Raw genomic sequence first — 23047 nt, 5'->3', positions numbered from 1 at the left:
ATAGTAAGCATGGTAACAATTGGGATGTGCCAAGGACTGATAGGAAATTATCTTTAGATCTATGGAGCTTAAATGGTTTTTATTCCCTTCAGGAGAACAAATGTTTGTATGGCATTTTAGAGGTTGAAGGGTTATGATGTGTTGGTTCATGCTTCAGCTAACTTTGAAGCTGTAGCCTTTCATATGAAAAGATGGGATCTTGAAAAACAGATGGTCAGGAGTCCACTTGGTGATCACAAGGCAAGTCATCACAGAGTGCTTTATTCAAAAGGACTGGCCCAGTTTCAGATAACTGCTTCCAGAGCAATTGTCAATCACGATGCTTTTGCTCCTGCAAATCCAAGCGGTGCTGGAGGGTTAAAAGTCAAGTCACCTGTCTGATCTGAGAAAGAATATTTATTTAGAGATATTTTAAAGTGAAATTTCAACTCCAAATATTACCCTCTTAAGTATACAGGACGCTGCCATGTAGCTTTCCCTTTCTTACTGCATCAGATTTCCCAGAGTTGTGCATGTGGAGGGACTGAACTACATGCTCAAGACACCCCTTAGTCACACTGAGCATAGCATTTGAAACTGTTAATTCTTTTGAGATTCAAAGCTGGTTTTGTAACATCTAAATATCAAGTTAAAAAAGATGAAGGGATGGCATGATGTGTGAAATGAAACTCAACTTTTCTTGGATTGTCAAGCTGTTGTTTTTCAGTATCTTATAAATGTCTGTGATGAACAACTAGAAAGGGTGTTAGAACTTGAAGAATGTTTTCTGGATAGTGCTGCTTGAAAAAGACTGGAAGAAATTAATCCTAATGTAATAGCACTAAAATAACTCTGAAGATGAACTTGATCTGCTGGATTTACAGTCGGGAGCTGCACAGCTAAAAACAGAGTTGGTTTGAGTAGGTGGGTAACAGAATATTCCCTTTGCTCAGGTATCATCACTGGGAGATTTGTGGAGAGTGATCGGTGAGAGGAGTGCTCCCCTTGTGGATCCCCAGGAGCCACTCAGCAGTGGAGTAAATAAAAACCAAACCTAGAAAGTTAGGTTTCAGTCTGTTACTCAAGCAATTATGAGCCTTATAGCCATTGGGTTCTGTGTTCTGACTTAATATTTTCCTTTTATTTTTAGCACAACAAAGTGTTCCTGGTTTTATAATTTAATGAAATATTAATTTGTCCTCCTAGCCTATTGCTGACAAAAAAAGAAAAGTGTGACAGATCATAGAGACAGACATCTCATTTTAAGTAAGTAGAAATAAAAATTATAGAATAAGATATACTTTTATTTACTTTGCTCACAGAAAGGGTAAACAGTTCCAAGAAGGGAAAACGGATGAAATCATTAATCAGGCAAATGCTAGCAGAGCAGATGATTTATCTTGATGGTGGAAGTCAAGATACATGAAGGGTATGAAGGTGGCAGGTCAGGAGACAGAAAGGTCTCTTAGGAAGATTGCTGGCCTAGCTAATGCTTACCAAACTTTAAGAATGCTTCTTAGAGAAGAAATTGCAGAAAATGTCTCACTACTGTCACCTCTGACATTAAATTACTATTCATCAAATTGTATCATCATAAGTAACACCAATCAGCCTGAAACAAACGCAAAACACACACATTCTCTACTATGCTACCAGTATGGCTGCAAACTGGAAAAACAAATGTGTGCTTTTTTTTTACAACATACATATTTGCATTAGCAGGTCTGTACGTTTGGGTTAAAACACCAGTTTCACTTTTATTTGTAAGTAGTTTCAGTTTTGGCTCAACGGCAACGTTTGTGTTCCAAAACTTGTTTTGCACAGAACTATGTTGTATTTTAATAGTTCTTTTAAGTTGAATAATAATAGATAATTGTGTGCTCCATACAATTTGCAATTTATTTCCACAAAATCTAGAGCCTGTGCTGCTTAAACGAAGGGGGGGTTGTTTAGCTGTGAGGAAAAGGGTTTTGGTGTTTTGTGGGGGAAAAGCAGTATTTTGAAAACAGATCCTTTTTCCTAGCTGACGACTAGACAATTAACAAACATTATTGTAGCAGAATGAATGTAAGGAGTATAATTATGTTGTAAATATGTTTCTGAATAGATTTGTTGCAGGGGGGTGGCTAAGAATGAAAATATTGCAGGAAAATTTATTGAGCAGAATGAGATGTTTGTGCGTGTGACTAAGAGGAGGCAGAAACACCCCATTTGCTGAGGTATTGAGAGGAATACGGGCAGAAATCAGCCCAGCTTTCTCGCATTTAGCCCTGCAGAAGCAGCTTTTCAGACAGGGCTGAGGGTGGGAATTGCACTGTCAGCTGGAGAAAGAGGAAGTGAGGCAGGAAAGTCAAAAAACTTACGGTGCGTGGGTTGGTTTTTTAAGCGTGCATACTTGTGAAGTTCTGTACGCGTTACCTGCTTTGGGCTGGGTCTGACCGGCCGCGGTAGGGTCTGGCCCCGCAGCAGCGCGGCGTTGGGCTGTGCCTCTCAGCAGGAGGACGGGCACCGCGCGCACCCGACCCGGTGACGGGACCGGTGCCGGACGAGCCTGGGTGCGCCCACAGGGCCCCGGGGGGGTCTCCGGGGCCGGGCGGGACGGGCCCTTCCCTCGGCCTCGCCTCCCGCCCGGTGCCTGCCGGGCTGCCCTCAGGCCGGGCCGGGCCGCAGGTGCGCGGCGCCGCCTTTGTCCGCCCGGGCCGCCGCCGCCCCGCGGCCTGTCAGCGGGCCCGCCGGCCGCAAGCCCCATTGGGCGGCGCGGGCGGTGACGCGCGGCGGGGCGGGTCCGGAGCCGAGGAGCGCCGGTTGCAGCCGGTGCCTCGCGCTGCGCTGCGGGCTGGCGGGCGCTGGCGGGCGGCGGGCGCGGCTCGGGGCGGCTCGGCTCGGGGCGAGGAGAGACGAGGCGAGGCGAGGCGGCGCGGCCAGGTGAGTGCGGGGCAGCCGCCGCCGGCAGGTGCCGCATCGCCACGGCCTGCGGGGAGCGGCCCCGCGCCCTCCCGCTCGCCCCAGGGGAGCGGGGCTGGGGCTGGGGCTGGGGCTGGCGCCGTGCGGGTGGGGCCGGGAGGAGGCGCCGCGCCCGGGGCCGGTAGCGCCGCGCGCCCGCCTCCAGGGCCAGGTGTGGCGGCGGCACCTGCCCCTGCCCCTGCCCCTGCCCCGCCCCGGGCTCCGCTGGGCCCTGGCCGCGGCCTCCGCGCTGCCGCCCGGCCCGGCTGCTCCGCCCGGACACCGGGGAACCCTCCTGGCGCCCGGTGGCCGCGTGTCCGGGGGGCGATCAGCCCGTGCTGCGGGGCCTGGGGGATAAAGCACCGAACCGGGCTTCCCCGGGGCTCGGGTCTACGTGGAGGCTGTCGTTAACCGTGCTGCTGGGCTCGCTGTGCTCGCCTTAGCACCTGGTGCGGTCCTGTCAAGCAGCAGCCCTGGGTAACGCTGCAGCGAGCCGGGAGCTCCGTGCTCACTTGCGTTTTCAGGCGTTTCAGCGGCGTGTTCTGCTGACTCCTGGCTTCCCCTGCCTGCTAGCTGAAGCGATAAGATAAGGCATCGCTCCCTTCCCCGTGTCTCACAAGTCTCCTCTCTGTACCTGCTTAGCAGGGAGAGCGACTGGTCAAAGGGTTGCTTATCTGTTTTGTCTGCGTTCATAAAGTTTTTTGGGGGGGAGGGAGAGAGCTCACAAAGCTTAAGTAATGTAACATTACAATATATCACTCGTATAATTTATTATGTATTGTCTCTGTAAATTGTATGCATTTTCTTCGCTCAGCAGGCCCTGGGAGGAATGGAAGAGTTCTCCCAAGTAGGACTTTTCTTCAGCAGCTGCGGTGCTGACCACAGCGAGGGATGTGGTAGGAGAGAGAACGGGAGGGAGAAGGGCTGCAGTGTAGAACTGGGAGTTAGGATAGGCTACAAGTTCTCTTAAGGGTTTTCCCTAGTGTTTTTAAAACATCCTGTTGTAGCTAGGTAACAGTGCTTATCGCAGAGTTTCATGCTAGCACATATTTTACGTAGTAACCATTTCAATTTCAGTAGGTTTCATGTAATTCATTGAAATTTGCATGTTTGTTCTCTTACAGTCTTGAGAGAAAAAAGTTGTTGGTCTGACCACTATTTTTTTTTTTTTAAGGAAGATAGTATTATCATGGGGACAAAAGTAAAATTAATTTCCTTTTGTTTCTCACAAGGTACCTGTACAAGTGCTCTTTGAAGTTGGTGACAGCATGTTGTATAAATTTAAGGCAGAGCAGTAATACTAAAGAGGCATCTATCTGTAATTCAATATTATAAAATGAGCCTCGCAGAGCAGTATATCACTGCCAAAGAAGCATTCTTATAATGGATTTCTTGAATGAGAGGAGGGAGGAAGAAAGTCTTGGGTTCCTTTAGTTGCTTTTGCACTTGCCCTGCCTGCCACACTAGAGGTAGCGAAGGAGGCTGTAGCTCTAGTAATACTACTACAGGCTGCTAAAGCCATAAAGCTTTACTCTGCTGGGATTAGAAATGGGTATTTCATGTGACTAAGGGGGATACAGCATGGTTTGTACTGGTCTCAGCTGCCTGTTTCACACTGCTGCCTTTATTTCCTCCTCTAACCTGTGGGCTGTATTTATCCTTCCTGTAGGCATCCTCACAACAGCTGTTCAGCTGTTGTCTTGCAAATAGCATTATTCTGCCAGTTGCTCTTGCAGTCTTTTTTTCTTTTTAAGAAGTTAGAAGCCTGTGCTATGATTATGGAGATGATTGGTTAGATTACTAGGGTAGCTACGTAAAAGGAGAGGGAATGTAAAGTGGAATTAATATTTGAATCTTTAAATATGCTGGAATGTTAATGTTTGAGTGGGATAGGCTATGCTCCTTTAGGAACAGAGGAATCTATTCTTAATTTGCTAATTAACTAATGAAACATTCTCTTGATTCTTCTTAACTGGTGACAAGCTATGGCAAGTCCTATCTGACCAAGGTTTGTGTTCTGTATGGAGTGAGTTCAGAGCCACGTACTAGGAGCTCGTAACTCAGCTTTGTTGTAGCTGGTAAATGTAGCTTTACATTCACACCCCTGTTACCATGTGGACGTTCAGTCTCAATGTCAGGTTGTTATGAATCATGTGGTCTTAACTTATTGATAACTAAATTGCATATTTGTGTGCTCTCCCTCTCTCTCTCTCTCTTCATATATATATATATATATATATATATATATATATATATATAGTGTCTATGTCCCGGTTAGAGTTGTAGCAGACTTGGTATGCAGACTTCATTTCATCATAGTTATGCTTGGATTTGTTGTTGCTTTTCACCAAGAGATGCTAGCATGCTGTGTGCTGGTTCTGGATTCAGGTTTGAACTTGTTGAAATCAAATTGTGTTCTGTATTGAACTAGAGCTTTAGAATTCATATGAATAGTTTCCCCAGTTAATTGGTATGAGAAGACTAATTTCTATTGATGTTGTACTTTGCAAGAAAGGTAGACAGTACAGCTATCACGGAAGCCATTGCAAATGTAGTTTGGTGCATGACACAGGCATGCTCTCCTCCAGTGTACACCAGAGAGGGTTCTATGGTCTTCCAACAATCAGAAAGGAATTGCGGAGAGAACACCTAATGGAGTGTCTTCCATTTAATTCCTACTGGTGCCATTCTGTGTCAAAGTAATGCATGTCTGAATTAGATGGTGTAAGTGCACTTCCATGAGAAGTGTTCAACTTTTCATTGTGTTCTAGTATTGTAAGCTGGAATGCAGTTTCTCATAAATAAATTGTGGACTTTCAATGTAGGAAACTGGCCTTTTTGATCCCTTCAATAAGGAATCCAGTGATACCAATAAAAAATGTTAGCAAGGCAATCTTTTTTTTGTCGTTGCTAATTGTTAGTGGGCTTAGGAGTTGTTTTGGGTTGCTGTGTTGCAAACACTGTTTGCTTGCTTGGGAGATACTTGCTTGAGTTGTGGCTTTTGTTTAATATGGAAGCCAAATTTCAGTTTTATGCAATAACAACTACAAAGCTATGGTCATGTAGTTCATTTAGCAATAATTAGTGACATTAATTTTAATGCTCTCACTTAAAAACCTTGGAAATATAACCCATGATTTCCCAGACCTTACTGCTATAGTTTGCTTGGGAAAATATTGGTATTTTGTGAGTAGTTGAGGTTTTCAGATATTTATCTAGATATTTTATGGTAGGTTAAATTCTCCTGCATGTAAACGTAGATATCTACTGAGCTGGAATTTGAGAACTGCAAATTTAGATTCTGTTGTTAATGTATTTATCCTTAAAATTCTTTTTTGTGAATGAAGGCAAAATCTTGATATGCAGTTGTAGTGTAATCCAAAATACTTGAAGAAGGGAGGTGCTTGAAAACCTTCAACGGAAACTGCCTGTTTCTGGGCTGTTTAAATTATTAACAGGGGTGATAATCTATTGCTTTCCACCCACAACAAATGGAAGTGTGAAAGTGATTATTACTCAGCCAGTGTCCTTGCAAGTAAAGGCACTTGTTTTCTAAGTAAATGTCTTTTATTAAACATTAACGCTGTTTAAATACTAATTTTACAATGACACTGGCTCAAAGTCAGGAAAGCACCAAAACATTGCCTAGTTGACTCCGGGCACATCCTGGCTCAGTTCAAGTGCATTTTCAAACAGGAGTTCAGTAACGTTGGCTTTGCTTGGAGCTGTTAACTCAGTTTCGTATAAACTTGGGGGGTGGAGTTTTGTTTTGTTTTGTTTTTTCTCACTTCAAAGCTCTTAATTGACTCAAGCGGTGGTAAAACCTTGACTTCTGTTTTTGAAGTTACTACATTTGGCTTCATACTGAAAAGTGGCATTTGTTCTTGTAGAAATGCTGTCTGGAAGGAAAAAAAAACAAAACAACGTTGCCAGTTGTTAGGTTTGCTCAGACAGCCTGCTCATAAAGGGGATTTGGTGTGGTGGAGGACTGTTGTGCAGCATGCTTCAACTTGACAGAAGTATAAAGAGAAAGTTTAAGTACTAAGCTAACTGTCTGTCAAGGTATCAAAGCAGGATTACTGCAGATTTACTGTAGTGCTCAATACTGATCACTTGTACCTTGTTCTGAAACAGCATTTTTCTAGGAGATGCTTCTGGTAGGTAACTGTAACCGTGCTTTTAGCTCTAGTGATTGCATGCAGACGTGTTCTCAGAAAATGTAGTATTGCGTAGGACATGCAATGTGGAAACTTGTCCTTCAGTCCTTTAATTTCATTAAAGAAAAATGGCTGCTTGGTTGAATAGATAATACAGAGAAATATAGAGATGGAAAAGATGCTTAGGAGATTGAGGGGATTGTGCAGTCAGTATGCACCCTGCTGGATGGTTAGTAAAACCTATTCCGCTTCCATTTCAGGGGAGTTTTTTATTAGAGCTTCACAACTTGTTGTGTTTTTTTTTTTTTTTTTTTTTTTTAATTTTAACTTTGAGGTGTGGAGGTTCTATAAAATGTTAGCAAGATGGGTTTGGGGAGAATTCACATACACAGAGTAGCTGAGTTTGAATCAGATGTATGTTGGATATTTATCTGTTCTTGTTAATTTTTATAGGTATTTAGTTGGAATATCTAGAATCGAGTGTTTCAGCTTGTCATCTGGCTTTTGGCAGTAACTGTCTTTCCAATTAAACAAGAAGAAATGCTTTTTCTTCTAAGAAGAGATACTAGCCATGCTGTATGTTTGTTCTTAAGTCTTGTGTTTATGTTTAAGTGTGGTAATAATTATCTTGCACAGGCAGAGTGTATTTATTTTTCATTTGTTAACTTGATGCTTCTGTTTTTTTTTAAAATCTGTTATCCTGATAGGACATGTTTGGTCTTGGCAGTCTATAACTATTGAAAAATCATCAGTTTCCCTAACTAAAAACTTTCCCAACATAAAATAATTACTTAAATACATTGAATTTCAATACTCTCCTCTCAGCAAAACAGGCAAGATTTCCCATCATGTGTCACACGTTGGCCACTTTGTTCTTGATCTCAGCTCAGTGCTGCTGAATTCCTCCTAGGCCCTTTATCCAGAAGTACCAAATCAGAACATGACCGTGCTTAGTGAATGCATCAGTACCCACGGTGCTGATTTACAGCAGCATGTATGCTGCTGTGCTGCCTAGCCGTAGCACCACAATATCCTTGTGGATTGCAAAACTGGCCCAATGCTTACTAGGATTTGTAGTCCACTCTGTTGTGCTGTGACAGCAGCACTTCTGGTGCTGGTTGGAAAACTAATTCAGAGCTAGCTCAGGTGTGTGTACATACTCTATGGTTCCTCTTTCTCAGAATACTTCTTTACTTAGACTTGATTTCTGTAGACTCACTGGGAACATCTTGGATATTACTAGGGTTTCTAGCCATTTACAGTTTTTTCAAGAGTCAGTTTATTGGAAAGTACACTGAAAATGGAAGGGCACGTACGCATAATTCCCTGCCTTTTCCCAGGGGAGGATGGTCTTTTGTTAAGTATTCTTAACTTCTTTATGCAGCTGGCCTCTCTTGTACTTGTACTGCTCTTGAAGACTGAAGATAATAAACTATATTATAATTAAAGAATCTGCTGGTAGAGGAACCCTGTAGCATTTAAGTAATGAGTATTCTCTAGTGTTATCTTGGTATGCTTTGCTTTCTGATGTCCTGAGCATAGCAGCACAATGAATGGACGTGGTGAGTATCTGTCTGATTTCTGGAAACTAAGAGGATAAGAATTAATTTTCTATTGTAGCACTTATCTTGGTATGCAGAATTAAGTAGATACTATTGAGACTTCCTTTAGTATGCTGGAGGGATCCTGTTGATACCATTGTTTTATGGTTATGTATTCATATTTCTCAGCATGAGGAAGACTTGGGGATGTGGATACAAGAATAAAAAGGCATTAAAAGTGAGCTTGAAAAGCTAGTTCCATGCAGTTGAGAGATGTCTGACTGTGCTAGCCACGTCAGTATTGGGATGAAAGACTTGGTGTACTGTTCTATAAGATGGTTTCTGAGAAAGTTATAAAAGGTACAGCATGCCACAGATACTGGTCCCAGTCTAGACATGTTGAGATTTCTTCCCTAAGCAAGATTACACCAAAGGCATGGGTGAAGAGCCAAGGAGACTTTTCGTACTTACTGCTTCAAACTTGCTCAGATGTTTCTTTGGAACTCAGAAGCATGGACTGCTTGTAGTATTGGCAAAGAATTTCTGTCTTCAGCATTGCAGTACTGATTTCAAAGCTGGGACTTGAGGGGACAGCAAAGGAGGCCCATTCTTACCTCTTTCTAGGCACCACTTGAGAGTGTAATCTGTGCTGCTTCCCTGATACCTTCCATGGCACGCTTGGGCTGGAATGTCTGACTGCTTGACATGCCTGCAGTCATCCCTGGAGAGAGTGGTCTCCTCCCACGCTGGTTGGAATAAGCATTAGCTGAGCACAGATGGGCTGTGTGCATCTGTCCTGAGAAGGCAGATGTGTTTCCCAGGCTGTTCTGTTCTCGCCTCTTCACCCCCAGTAATTTCTCACTCATCTCTTCTGTACTAGAAAGACAGCTTCCTGTAATCTACTTGCTTAAGAACTGCCAGTCCTCTGAGCGTTCTTAGTCTTGCAGTCCTGATTGTTTTTTTTGTTTTGTTTTTTTTCCTAAATGAGATGCTAATGATCTTTCATAATGCAAATGAGGTTTGTACAGGGATGTTACCCTTCTATGGTGGAAGTGTTTTCTTTGGTACTAATGTAGGACAGCCTTTCCTGCTCCTAGGGCTGCATCCTTGGTGGTGTGTATCTTTCCTACCAAAGATCAGTCCAGGCAGGATTTTTCCCCTCTTCTGGTTGCTTCCAACACATGGCTCAAGTCACAGCAAAAATATGTAGTTCTTTGCCTGTTTCAATTCAATCTCTTATGTTTGGCTTGTTTAGAAAAACATTTACTTTATCAAAGAAATGCACCTAGCTGGTCTGGCAAGCTCCATTTAATTTTTGCTTCCACATCTACAATGTTGACTGCCATAGTTTTTTTTTGTTTTGTTTTGTTTTTTGTTTTTTTAAGTGGACTTATTAAAGTTTATGTGAAGTTCATGATTGTATGCTTGGGTGATAGCATGAGCTGTTCTAGGGTGATGTTGATAATGAGAGTACATTGCTGTGGTTAACGCAATCTGGTTCCTCAGTGCTGTCAATCCTATTCCACAAATCCATTACCAATTCACAAAAAGGTAGCTTGTCTACAAAGGGATCTTTCATACATTCTTTGAACATTCTTGGCTTCAAATTTATATTTAAATGAGTCTTGTGTACAGTTTGGGTGCTGATCCTGCTTATGAATCTGTGTCCCCTTTTTGAGACTAATGTGAACTGACTTTTCTGTTGTGTACGTCATTATGGGCTAATGCCAAGCTTAAAAGAACAGACTTCTTTGGGTTCTTACAAGTGTGTATGTCTTCAGAAATAGCAGATCTTTTGCTAGCAAGAATCCATGCCCTTCTCCTATGTTTTTCTTAATACTGAAAATTTTGTTTACTTCAAAATGTTACGGGGCTGAAAAAGAAGCTGCTGGAAGACAGTGCTTCACTGTGGATACTGACCTCTTTGTGTTAAAAATGAATGAATGTGACTAGACTGCATGGTGCTGCACAACAAATATTTGGGACTTATTTTTTGTTGGGTGGTCCTAGGCTCCCCAATGCCCTCCTCTTCCAGTCAGCAGTGCTACACTTTGTTATGCTCACTTAAAAAATATATATATATAAATAAATAAAAATAATAAGAATTTAAATCCTCACGGAACTCTGCAGTTACTTGTCATGCGTTAATAGGTTTTGCTGTTCCTTCAGCAATTGCCAAGCAGACTCTTGATGGTAGATCTTCAAGTGGCTGATACTTTCAAGTTTGGAATGCCAATGTGAAACTTTTGGTGCACGACTTATAATTTCCTTTTACAGGGAAATAAGTGAAACATACAAGTGTCTGAAGAAATGGAGATTAATGGAGTGCAAAAAACCCACTCTGTTTTCTATGGAAGAAGTGCTGGTTTCCTGTGAGAATACAAACTAAATAAGTTGGTTGAATCACTAATTAAATATTAGGGTGAAACAAAACACGTCTCTAAGTGAATTTACCATTTGGCTTCTCTGCTTTTTCCATATTGACTGTAATCAATATTTTAGATGCTAATATGTATTTTATTAATTTTAAGCTAATGTATTTATATTGTTAATTAAAGATGAGAGCACAAGCTGAAAATAAATCCATATTCCAGGGAAGTTACTGCATACAGCTTGGCTGAAGATTTACATTGCCTCCTTAAGGATGGTAGAGGCCACAATGCTAACATTTGTCAGTTTAGTGGAAACCCTTCCTCTGTTATACTACCATCACTATCTGATATAACCTTAATTTATAGATTTTTAAATATATGTGTCTGAGTTTGAAAATATTGCTGGGCCACTGAAGCTATACAAACTACTACTCACTAGAAAAGTAAATCAGAATTGATGCAGAGTCCAGATTTTGCGTGGGTTGGTAGGGATCTCAGAAAGCACCCTGCGTGGTGAGAAAGCATCCCTGTGAGGATCACTGCCCAGAATGTAGAAAGCTTACTTTCAGAGAGGTCAGTCATGATGCAATGACTTGCAAGACAGACAAAGCAGGTCTACTTCTCAATTTCCTTGCATGTTCTTTACCATCAGGTTGCTGTTCAGCTCAAACGTGCCCATCCAGAAATGTAGCTTTGTGCCTACTCGCCACTTCTGTTTTGCAGTGATTTTTCTGTAAGCTCTCAACTACTGTCTGTCTAGCCTTAAACTTGGATTTAAACTGTGTAGTTTGTTTTTATTTTTAGCTTGCGTGCATAAATGTTTCTCAGCAGTACAGTCCTTTCTAGGAGCATAGGTTGTGACCTTCTGGTTTGGCTAGAAGGCAACATCTTGAGGAGAGGGCCGGAGAAGTGCTTTTACTAAAGTTGAAGCATGTATTTAGAATTGTTCTCCAAGCTAACTTAGTATGAGACTAAAAGTACTGTTTTTCCCTAAATGTATGTGTCTTGATGACTTGTAATATGACTTCATTAGAAAGTTTAACCCTCAAAATATTTAACTTGGTTTCTCCCTCCCATCCAGTATTGAGAATTAAGCCCAGGTAACCCCATGCACTTGGGCAGACCTCACTGATGCAATCCATTGTCATGTGCCTACAGGCAGGTAACGGGAACTGGCTGTGCGACCAGACTGTTGGGAGGTGATCCACCTCCTAGTGAGCATTTGACCAGGGACCTGTTTTAATACCACAGACTAATTCTTTACTGGACTTTCTTAAACACGGAACAGATCAAATCCTTGCATATTGATGACATTTAAGGAGAAGTTAGCTACCTATGGTTTGAGGAAGACTGGTGTTTTCAGGAGTGCTGCAGCATAGCTTGGAAATGTATAATGTGATGTAGGTAATCCTGCTCAGTCAGATTTCAAGAATAAGGCTTTTGCTTGTAAAGCAAGTCAATTTGGAATAAAGCTTACTTCTAATTTAGATTAGGTGGCAAGATAAAGTATTTCCCTTGAATTAAGCATAGCAGAGAAAGGAAGTAATAAAAATCAACACTGATATTCTGTGTTTAGGTGAAGCTGCCTTCAAGACACCTTTTTTCACCTGCTCAAAGGCCTGTGTTGAGCCTAGGAATGTTCAAGCTATTGGGTAGTTGGGGAAACTACTTATTATATCCTTGCCAAGTTACATGCTAATCTAGTTTCTCAGCTTACGGAAGTTTTGGTAGTGGCAGTGTTAGATAGTTTAATTTTGCAAGGCTTTTTTTCTTTTATCAGCTTGTGTGCTAGGCAGTTAACTTTGAAGCAGTAGCAGGGAAGGAGGGCAACCCATGTAAAGTGAAAGTGTAAGCATAGCCTAATTTACTAAATTTTTGTACTAAAAACATGTTTGACTTCCCAGAAATGAATGTCTAAATAGCTTGATATAAGTAGCCTTCTCTAGAGAGAAAGGACTACCTTAAACAGTGGAAGACTTTGCAATTACTGGTCCACATTTTATGTTCAGCAGTACTGTCCTGAGCACAGCAGTGCTTAAGGACTAGCTGGTCTGTATGCAGAGAGTTGAGGTTGCCTACTTGTGGTTAAGATCCTAGACTGTTTGAAAGGTCTTCAGGTATTCAATGGTTTGAAAGTTTGTAAAACTTGTAACACTGTTGTTACTGTAGTATTGAACATCCAGTGCTTGAGCAACATTTATTGTAGAGTTTGGGAGTGTCTTGAGGCTTATTTTGAATACAGAAGGATAATCACTTAAGTTTAATCATCACTTGTGACCTTCTTCAGAAGGAGCTAGAAAGAAGCTTTCTCTAATCTTGTTTGCATGTTGTTTGGCATTCAGTGGAATTCAGATGCAAAAATACAGTCCCCATCTAAAAGATCCTAAAACTACATCTCTGTGCATGCAAGTGACCAAAGTACAGGTTTTGGAAGACCATATATCAAATGGATTGGATTGAGTATTCTATCACTTGGATTGAGTATTCTATCACTTCTCAGTAGAAAGCTGAAACAAAAAGCAGTAGGTGTGTGAAGGCATCTGCTGAGGCTGTGCAGCAGTTGCGTTCTTCATGAATTCTGAGCTGCCCTAGAACACTTGCAGTACCTGGGCTTTTTGTTGTTTTGGGATGCTTAAAAAAGGAGATGGTGGCATGCCTATAGATGGGGAAGTTCTAACCAGAAAAGACATGTTGGGGGTGAATGAGCAAGGTTTGTGCCTTTTTTTTGCTTTTGTAATATTCATGAGGATTTATTTACTTATCTATTCCAGTGTCACTGGGATACCTGTCAAAGTATACTTTAGTTGTGTAAAATATATTTTGATTAAGTGTCAGAAACATCTGTTCAATACTGAAGGTTATTTTTTTGAGTTGTGTAAAACAAAACCTCCTGTCAGGTATTGGCTTTTGTAGCCCATCATCATCTGGGGACAAGTGTCACGTGTCAGAGCCACCCCAACCAAGTGTGCCTACAGTTATATAAGCATTGACCAAGGGGAGGAGTAATGCAATACTAAGCAACCTTTTGGAGGAAGATAGAGTTTCTAGTGGTAATAGGTAATATTTTTTCAGAATAATAGCCTCTTATTCATATGCTGGATTTGTTTCTATTGAAGTTGTAAGTAATTAAAAATTGCCTAGTTAGTAGTGAATGCTACTATTTTATTTTTCTGGCCTGAGACATGGTTCCAGCCTGGGGTAACTCCTGAAGTCATCACTTAGCTTGGGGCTAAATTTCTTTCTCTCATCTTCTGAGAAAGAGTGCCAATTGAATTAGGCCACTTTGAAAAGCTTTTATGGCTCTGATATGGGTTGAAAGCAGCTGGAGATGAGAGTCATCAAGCCCATTACACTTCAGCTTCTTTCCATTTGATTAGTCAGTCTTGGCATACAGATAAGATCTGAAAGAAAACTGTCTTGAGCAAAATTATCATTAATAATTCACATGTTTATATTATACTTGTATATACTGTGTATTTCTCCAATAGGGGAGTTTATTTTGCGTACATGGAATTGTAATAAATACACGTTTCATCAGGAGGTTTCAAAAGTGGTCATTAGGATAACCGGAGTTTAAGTATCTAAGCACTTAATACTGTGACACTCACTTTCTGCTAGAAACAATTCTAAAACCCCAGTAAGAACTTTTCTTTTCTAGGATATGTGATAGGGACTAACAATTTTCTAGTGTGAGGCAGAGAGATGACAAAGAAAGCATTTTTGTAGGAAGCAAACCTGACGGACTTACATGGGTCAGTCTCACTCTGAGTTCTCTGACTACATAAGCACAAACCACTTTGAGCATTAAAGCATTGCTTGAAGATGATGTACTGGGTTATGCATATACTCAAGTACAGACAGTATGTTTTTAGCAGAATTGACTTAAGTTCAGTTTTTCTGGTTTTCTTTGTAATTTAAATACAAAGCTAAAATAACAAAACCAACCAGTGTTAATTGTTGTAGTATAAGTTAATATTTTTTCATACTCTGAATTCTGTGCCTTGATTATTCCCCAAGACAAGTCTGTTACCAGGAGAGTTTTCTTCCATGTATCAAAATACACATGCATTATTAAGTTGTATTACTTGTAGCTTTCTCTAGGTGCTTAGTTATAAAAGCAATTTCTTAAAATGTTAGTATGCGCCCGTGCCCTTGGCAAGGTCCATGCGTTTGTCAGGAAAAACATACTTCCATCCTTCTGCAAATGATTTTTCACATTATTCCAGACTCTCAGCCAATTCTGCTATCACCTCAACTTTTCAAATTTTCTTTGTTAAATATATACTATTTATGGTTTTTGCACTTCTGTTTCATCTTCAACATATTAATCTCTTGGTGTGTTCTTTACAACTTTAACAGGGGTCCTAAATACTTCTTTTTATTATAAAGTTCTGTTTTAATTCTAGGTTAGAAATGGGAAAAAAAAACTTTTTTTTTTTTTGAACTTTGTTCAAATCAAGCATTTATGGCTTGAGTAGAGACAGTATCCAGATACTTTTAGTGAAATGAGAGCCTTAATTTGATGTGTTTAGTACCTTTCTGTGTTTTTACACCTGTGAATTTATGTCCAAGTGCCAAAGAATTATTCCAAAAGAGCTGATTTTAGAGATACTTACAGATCTGTTTTTGCAAGTTGAGCTGCAGTGAATGAAAAAATTGCTATTTCTCAGCTGTGGTTATAACACCTCAGCTGCAGGAGTAGCAACTTCTTATGTAAATGCAAAACCGTTTGTGCTTAAATGGCTTTTAGCACTTAGGTGACAATGACAAGGGCTGTTACTCCATCTCTACTTCAGGGAAAGCAATGCTTGGTTAGTGACCCAGTAAATATTTCACAGGGATGGTATCTTAAAGGATTCTAACTAGAACTTTGGCTTATTAAATGTTAGATTTTTTAAAACACTGCTGTGGAAAGACTACTGAAGTGCTGTTGAATTACTCAGTTGTGGAGAACCAAATGTTTCATGATCTGATGAAACCTTTTTTCTCTCCAGGAGCATATTACAACCATCCTGTCCTTCTTCAGCTGCTTTACCTTGAGCAGGCCTGGTAAGTTTCTGCATTTTGTTAAAAGCTGCCTTGTCAAATGAAGAAATACTAATTTAATTTTGGCCATTCCTCTCTCTTCAAATGTGAATGTAGGATAAGAATAGGGTTCTGCCTCAGTCCTGCTATTTGTATTTTTATAGCAGCTTGTCAATTGTGTTGGAAATTAAAAGTGCAGTAAGAGTACATCAGGACAAATACAGAACATCATCAGTCCTTGTTATCTGTAGTGCTTAACAAAATTTTGTAGTAAGTTTGCCTCAAAACTGGTAGTGTCTGTGGTATTGCTTTTGACAGTGGATAATTTGTTTTATGAAGTAAAATATGGCCCTCAATTTTTGAGAAACCTACCTTTCTGCCAAACTTTGGTGTATCAAAACTGACTGAACTATTTCTCAGAGTAATGTATGTTGCATATTTTATTTTCACAGAGCTGTTTGGCTGAAAAAAAAAATACTTTCCAGTGAAATAGTTAGCTGTAGGCTGTTTGCTCTTTTTTCTTGTGTTGATATGATGGTGTAAAACTTTGACTTTACGCTCAAGATGTTCATGTCCAAGTGTGCTCTGTTCCATTTTGTGTAGCTGTAGCAGTGCAGAGCTTACCAGCTCCTGATGTCTGCAGTAAGGCAGTAGTTGTGCTGAAAGCTGAATATTTGCTCTGTATTTTAATGGCTTCACCCAAGTAAGTATATTCAATGTTTTTCCATGCAGAATGAAGACAAATGTAAAGATGGCATGTCCAAGGAATTTTAAAAGGTGTAGACCTCCTGACTGAGAGGTGCTGTATATTTCATTCTCTTTAATAAAGTAAGTATTAATCAAATGTATGCTGCTAGGGGTTAAATTTGACAATTACATACATGTGTGTGCATGAGAATGACAATAATGCACAATAAAAATGTTAGAAAAGCTACATTTTCAAATCCCTTGGTAGGAGAAGGGGAATTATATGTAAGGATATGTAATGCAGAACTGTTCTTACAAGAAATTTTGTTCACTCTTTATTCTTTACGAATTGGGTGGAATGATTTAATTCAGTAGAAAATTCTAAATTACAAGAGCAGTCCTGTTACCATATTGCTCTGATTTTTGGCATTCTTAATAAAAGATAAATAACTTTAGTTACATAAACTTAGGATAGAGGTCAAGGACTGCTAGTAATATCTCAGGCACTCAACTCGTACCTGCTTGTTCTTGACTAGTACCCAAATGCAAAAAAGCATTTCTCCTAATTTCTGATGCTATTTTAATATTAAATAAAAAATAAAATAAAATGAAATCATGGCTATGGTGTTAAGTACCAGGAATTCTTGGATCCTTTCGCTGTACTTTGAATACTAGGCCAATATTTCATATTAGATCTACAAATCATGAAAACAGTGATAAGCTTCAAGTGTTTAATGGTGAAATAAATTGTTTTTAACCATTCTCTAAGGATGTCTTTTCTTTTTTCCTCTACCAGCTGCTGTTCTCTCACAGGTGAAAGTCATGATCACGCTAACAGAACTCAAATACTTAGCAGATGCCCAGTCATCCTACCACATACTAAAACCATGGTGGGATGTCTTCTGGTATTACCTCACCATGATAATGCTGCTAGTTGCTGTGCTTGCTGGGGCTCTCCAGCTTACTCAAACCAGAGTGTTGTGTTGTCTTCCTTGCAAGCTAGAATTTGACAATCATTGTGCCGTGCCTTGGGATTTAGTTAAAACCAACCTTAACATGTCTGCTAGCTCTACAGCACAGATAATCATCCCGCTTAAAATCCAGAATGATCTCCATCGGCAGCAGTATTCCTATATTGACGCAGTATGTTATGAGAGAGAGCTTCATTGGTTTGCCAAATTTTTTCCATACCTAGTGCTTCTGCATACCTTTATTTTTGCAGCTTGCAGTAATTTCTGGCTTTACTATCCTAGTACAAGTTCCAGGCTTGAGCACTTTGTAGCAATTCTTCAGAAGTGTTTTGATTCTCCATGGACAACGCGTGCCCTCTCAGAAACAGTTGCCGAGCAGTCTGTGAGGAAGTTGCCAATATCCAAATCCAAAGCAGTGATTTCATCACCTGGGAGTTCAGTAGATATAGGGGCTAGCAGACAGTCCCTGCCATATACGCAGCCTGGCTTGGAAACAACTGGAAGAGAAAATTCCTCAAGTGTTCTTGACAAAAAAGAAGGGGAACAAGCTAAAGCTATATTTGAAAAAGTGAAGAAATTCAGAGTACACGTTGAAGAGAAGGATGTCATATATAAAGTGTATATGAAACAGATCATAGTCAAAGTCATTGTGTTTGTAATAATAATAATTTATGTTCCCTATTATTTATCTTTTATTACACTTGAAATAGATTGTGTAGTTAATGTTCAAGCCTTTACAGGCTACAAAAGGTACCAGTGTGTTTATTCACTAGCAGAAATTTTTAAAGTTCTGGCTTCGTTTTATGTTGTTTTAGTGATCTTCTATGGCTTAACTTGTACGTACAGTTTGTGGTGGATGTTAAGAAGTTCACTTAAGCAATATTCTTTTGAGAAGCTGAGAGAGAAAAGTAACTACAGCGATATACCTGATGTAAAGAATGACTTTGCATTTATTCTCCACTTGGCAGATCAGTATGATCCTCTTTATTCCCAACGATTCTCAATATTCCTGTCTGATTTGAGTGAAAACAAACTGAAACAGATTAATCTGAACAATGAATGGTCAGTGGAAAAACTGAAAAATAAACTAGTAAGAAATGCCCAGGACAATATTGAACTTAACCTTTTTATGTTAAACGGTCTTCCAGACAGTGTATTTGAACTGACAGAAATAGAAGTCCTAAGCTTGGAACTTATTCCCGAAGCCAAACTTCCTTCAGCTGTGACCCAGCTAGTCAATCTCAAAGAACTCAACGTTTATCATTCATCACTAACTATGGATTATCCAGCAGTGAGCTTTTTAGAAGAAAATCTGAAAACGTTGCGTCTGAAATCCAGTGAGATGGGAAGAATTCCCTTTTGGGTCTTTCATCTGAAAAACCTTAAAGAATTGTGCTTAACGGGATATTTTGTGCTAGATCATCACAACTCCATTTACAATGAAAGCTTTCAGGGACTAAAAAATCTGAGATCAATTCACTTAAAAACCAACCTTTCCCGTATACCTCAAGTGGTTACAGATCTTCTGCCTTCTTTGCAACACTTGTCTATCAACAACGAGGGAAATAAATTGATAGTGCTAAATAACTTGAAGAAGCTGGTAAACCTGAGAACCTTGGAATTAATCTGCTGTGATCTAGAGCGCATACCCCATTCTATTTTTACCCTAAACAATTTGCATGAAATTGACTTAAAAGAAAATAATCTCAGAACAGTGGAAGAAATAATTAGTTTTCAGCATCTTAAGAACCTTTCTTGCTTAAAACTGTGGCACAACAGCATTTCATATGTTCCAGTGCAGATTGGTGCGTTATCAAACCTGGAACAACTGTATCTAAATTACAATAATATTAAAAATGTTCCATTGCAGCTATTTCTTTGCAAAAAGTTGCAATATTTGGATCTTAGCTATAATAAGCTAACCTCTATACCTGAAGAAATCAGTTATCTGACCAATCTGCAGTACTTGGCTTTGACAAAAAACCATGTAAGTAGAACTTTGAATTACTACTTAAAAAAAGAAAATCAAATATTGACTTTAACCTCCTGTTCCTTCTGGAGCAGTCCTGATTCAAAATGTTTTTGTAGTGCTTATGATTGAAGTAAACAAGGTGGAGCTGAGAGAAGGTGGTACTTGTTTATTAGCTAGAACTTCAGTATCATGAAAGCTTGTTTGATACTAAGTGCTATCTTAGTCCTAAAGTGTCTTCAGGGCTCTGTTCCATAATCACAGATAGCATAGGCTGGGATGGGTGCTAAAATGTACCTTCCATTTCCCTGCGCCTGTCTATCCTATGTAGTATATTAATGGCAATAATCCGTGTTAAATTTTTACCTGAAGTGGCCAAAGTGAAAGCTTTAGTGAATCAGCAGCTAGCTCATGAGCAGCGCAGCTGTCTGACTGGGAGGAGGGAAATAGCTGGTAACCTCAGCAGTAGTGCTAAACTGAGAGGCTTGTTATTGTAGGGTTTATGACCTGAGGACTTCTGTTCAGGTTTCAAATTGCTTTCACTTGTAAGGTTGTTTTTATATGTTAATAGTGTGGACCGGGATTAATTACCACTGTGCTGTTTGTACAGGTTTCACAACACTGGAGCTGCTAATGTCTCTCCACAGAATCTGTGCTTTGTCTTCATTAAATGGTTCTTAGGAGATGGCGGTCTATTTATCTCCCCTATCACCTGCACATGCACAATCCTACGTGTGCACACATGCATATGCTCACCCATGCCATGCTTCTGCCTTGACTTCTGCCAGTAACTAAGCATTTCCTTAACAAAAAATTGTATATAAAATGTTGTAGCGTTCTCAAGCACTTTCTCATCTAATGATAAAAGCATTAGTTATCCTTTCCATGTACCTCCATGAACTAAGAGCTTTCTTACCCTTAAATGAAATCGGGAAATGTGAAAACTTGAAGCTTAAGTGCAGGTTAACATATTTTAACATAGGTTATTTTTGTTTTTTCCTTTTTCTAGATTGAAATGCTGCCTGATGGATTATTTCAGTGCAAAAAGCTGCAATTTCTTCTTCTGGGAAATAACAGTCTGATGAATTTGTCCCCTTGCGTGGGTCAGCTACTGAATCTTGTTCAATTAGAGCTCGTTGGAAACTATCTTGAATCACTTCCCGCTGAACTAGAAGAATGTCAGTTCCTAAAACGGAATAGTCTAATCGTAGAAGAAAGGTTGTTAAAAACGCTTCCATCTCGTGTAAGAGAGCGTTTGCAGACATGCTCAGATAAGTGCTAAGCTTGAAATGAAACTCTACATCAGTGCATCCTGTAAGCCTTTTCACTTAATACTCTCTAAAGATCTGTATAGATGGAGAGAATAGCAGTTTACAGATTAGTCTTAAACATAAATGCATTGAACAGAGTTGATTGTATTGGAAAAGAAAAATTTGTTTGGACTTGAACAAAAAAATACAGCCTTTAACAGGTAATCATATATGTGGAAAGTCTGAAATATGAATTGCCAGTTTGATTCTACTATTTGAAATAACTTAGTTAAATGTTTATGATAGTACTGGAATGGAAGAGTTGATTGCCTGGTTATAGTGAGTGTGTGTATATACTTTTTTTTTTTTCTTATGGGGAATTTATTTCTGTTGGTAGTGACAATTTTAAACAGTTTCATCTCCTGCCATATGAGGCCTAAAAACTGTCTGGAATTAGTTTTTAAATGTGAACTCTTCACTAACGTAGAATATCTTAAATTGAGAATTTAAGCTATTTGAGCAGTTCAATTGCATGGGATATACTGAAAATCATTTTTCAAGATGATACCTTAATTTTTGAAGATTTTTTGACAAGTACTAAGCATTAATTTTATAATTGTGGAAGATGCCATTTATGTCTTGCTAGTAAAACCAGCTGGGCAATAATATCTGAAATCAGTTTCAGTATTTTTGTCTTATATAGTAAGTACAAAATGTTGCCTAGAAATTTGGAGGAACCAGAAGAATCTGGAATAACTACTGTGCACGTGTACTAGTCAAATTTTACAGTATTTCGTAGATAATGATGGCAAACAGAACACGATAAGGTTATAAAGCTGTCTTCTGTGTGTTGTGAGCATCCCAGGTGTCAGTGTAATGTGTGTTGCTATTTAATGTTTTTTATAACCTCTCACTTACTGACTGCCTCAGTGCTTCTCCATGCCCAGTTATGGTATTTTGGTGGCTGAGGAGAGGAAGAAAGAGGTATGTGTTAGATAGGAACTGAAAAACAAAGTTAAAACAAACCAAATAGTCACACAGTTCATAAGTACCTGGGAGGGAAAACCAGGAAAGCATTATAAACTTTGTCTCTTCAAGGGATGGAATAATTTCATAATTAACAGTGGTGAAATAAGTTTTCATGCCATCCTTAATACTTGCAAAGCTGGATGGAAATAAAATGGTTCCTGACTTTATTAATTTTTCTGCTGTGCGCTGTTTTATTGTACTTGAAGACTTAACGCTGCAGACATTTATTATGCTCACTTAAGAAGTTTTGCCCCTGGAGAAAAAAAAAAAAGAGCAAGCTTTCCAAAAAACACAGGTTTGAAAACTTCTTGTAGTATATTAAAGTTTTCAAAAACAATCTTAATTATAGTAAAATAAATGTGGTAAATTGTGCTCTTAAAGACTTCATTGTCATCAAGTGTGCTAACTATACATTCCAGTTTGCAATAACAAATAATCACAGATAAGCCAGTTTCAGTATTAGACTGTTTCTAGTCATCTCTTGCTTCCATTTCAGTGACACTTCTATGGAGAGTAAGGTTTATTTTGAAGGAAAATACCAAAAGTGAGTCTGATCAACATGGAACTAGGAGATGTCTCTGCAGTAGCAGTGCAAGAGGTACCTCTTTATTCACTGTACTGATGGCATTCCAAAGACCTCTGTAGTTAGAGCACTGTTCTTCTCAGGGAACCAAAATATGTAATTATTATGTTTCATGTAGTTCTAGAAATAGTGTAAGCTGATTAGTTGTTTTTGTGTGCAGATCAGTACAGTTGGAATAGTCTTTCATAGCAAACATATGTAGCTCTCCCAGGCTCTATTTCTATCTAAATCTGAGTTGTGTAATAGTTCCACGGGAATTGACGTGGTTCACAAACGGAGCCAGTCGTGGTAGATGTGATCGATTAAACTGGAGTATGCTGATTTGCATCCCTGTGGCTGGAGCTTTGTTAATAATTGCAATAGATCTATTAGAACTTGGTAAATTAACACTGGGGAATGCTTCATGCCATAATTTGACACCTGAGACTTGCGGCTTAGAATTTTTTTTTTTTAAATAGGCAAGTATTTTCTTTAAAGGTTTTTTGAAATTGGCAATTTGTATTGGAAAAAGTTGAATAAGCAAGTAAACTGTACACATGGT

At 39.5% G+C, this 23047-nt stretch overlaps 3 protein-coding genes across 5 annotated transcripts in view; 1 reads left to right on the top strand and 2 right to left on the bottom strand.

Annotated features, from left to right (window-relative positions):
* The window catches only part of KYAT3 (kynurenine aminotransferase 3), a 42673-nt gene extending 40027 nt beyond the window's left edge, over positions 1 to 2646 (bottom strand). The window contains exon 1 of the mRNA XM_084527393.1: positions 2398 to 2646. The gene's annotated coding sequence lies outside the window, so the exon portion shown is untranslated. The remainder of the gene's footprint in view (positions 1 to 2397) is intronic.
* The window catches only part of LOC311440447 (uncharacterized protein), a 378092-nt gene that overhangs the window by 9227 nt on the left and 345818 nt on the right, over positions 1 to 23047 (bottom strand). The window lies entirely within an intron of this gene.
* LRRC8B (leucine rich repeat containing 8 VRAC subunit B) lies at positions 2814 to 22094 on the top strand. Of its 3 annotated transcripts, none has more exons than XM_084527373.1 (5): positions 2814 to 2904; positions 15987 to 16041; positions 16750 to 16845; positions 17501 to 19662; positions 20654 to 22094. In XM_084527373.1, the coding sequence occupies exons 4-5, from the start codon at positions 17527 to 17529 to the stop codon at positions 20924 to 20926; spliced, it is 2409 nt and encodes an 802-aa protein (XP_084383499.1). In that variant the 5' UTR covers positions 2814 to 2904; positions 15987 to 16041; positions 16750 to 16845; positions 17501 to 17526; the 3' UTR covers positions 20927 to 22094. The 3 variants fall into 3 exon arrangements, with proteins under 3 accessions (XP_084383499.1, XP_084383501.1, XP_084383500.1); XM_084527375.1 differs by lacking the exon at positions 2814 to 2904 and adding an exon at positions 3377 to 3399; XM_084527374.1 differs by lacking the exon at positions 2814 to 2904 and adding an exon at positions 3734 to 3818.

This window comes from Aythya ferina (genome assembly GCF_964211825.1).
Source record: "Aythya ferina genome assembly, chromosome: 8".
Lineage (NCBI taxonomy): Eukaryota > Metazoa > Chordata > Aves > Anseriformes > Anatidae > Aythya > Aythya ferina.
This window is presented reverse-complemented; position numbering and strand designations above follow the sequence as displayed.

Coding starts and splice junctions, on each gene's coding strand:
- LRRC8B (XM_084527373.1), top strand. CDS start 17,527: ATGATCACGCTAACAGAACTCAAATACTTAGCAGATGCCCAGTCATCC. Junction 19,663..20,653: donor TGGCTTTGACAAAAAACCAT/GTAAGTAGAACT, acceptor TCCTTTTTCTAG/ATTGAAATGCTGCCTGATGG.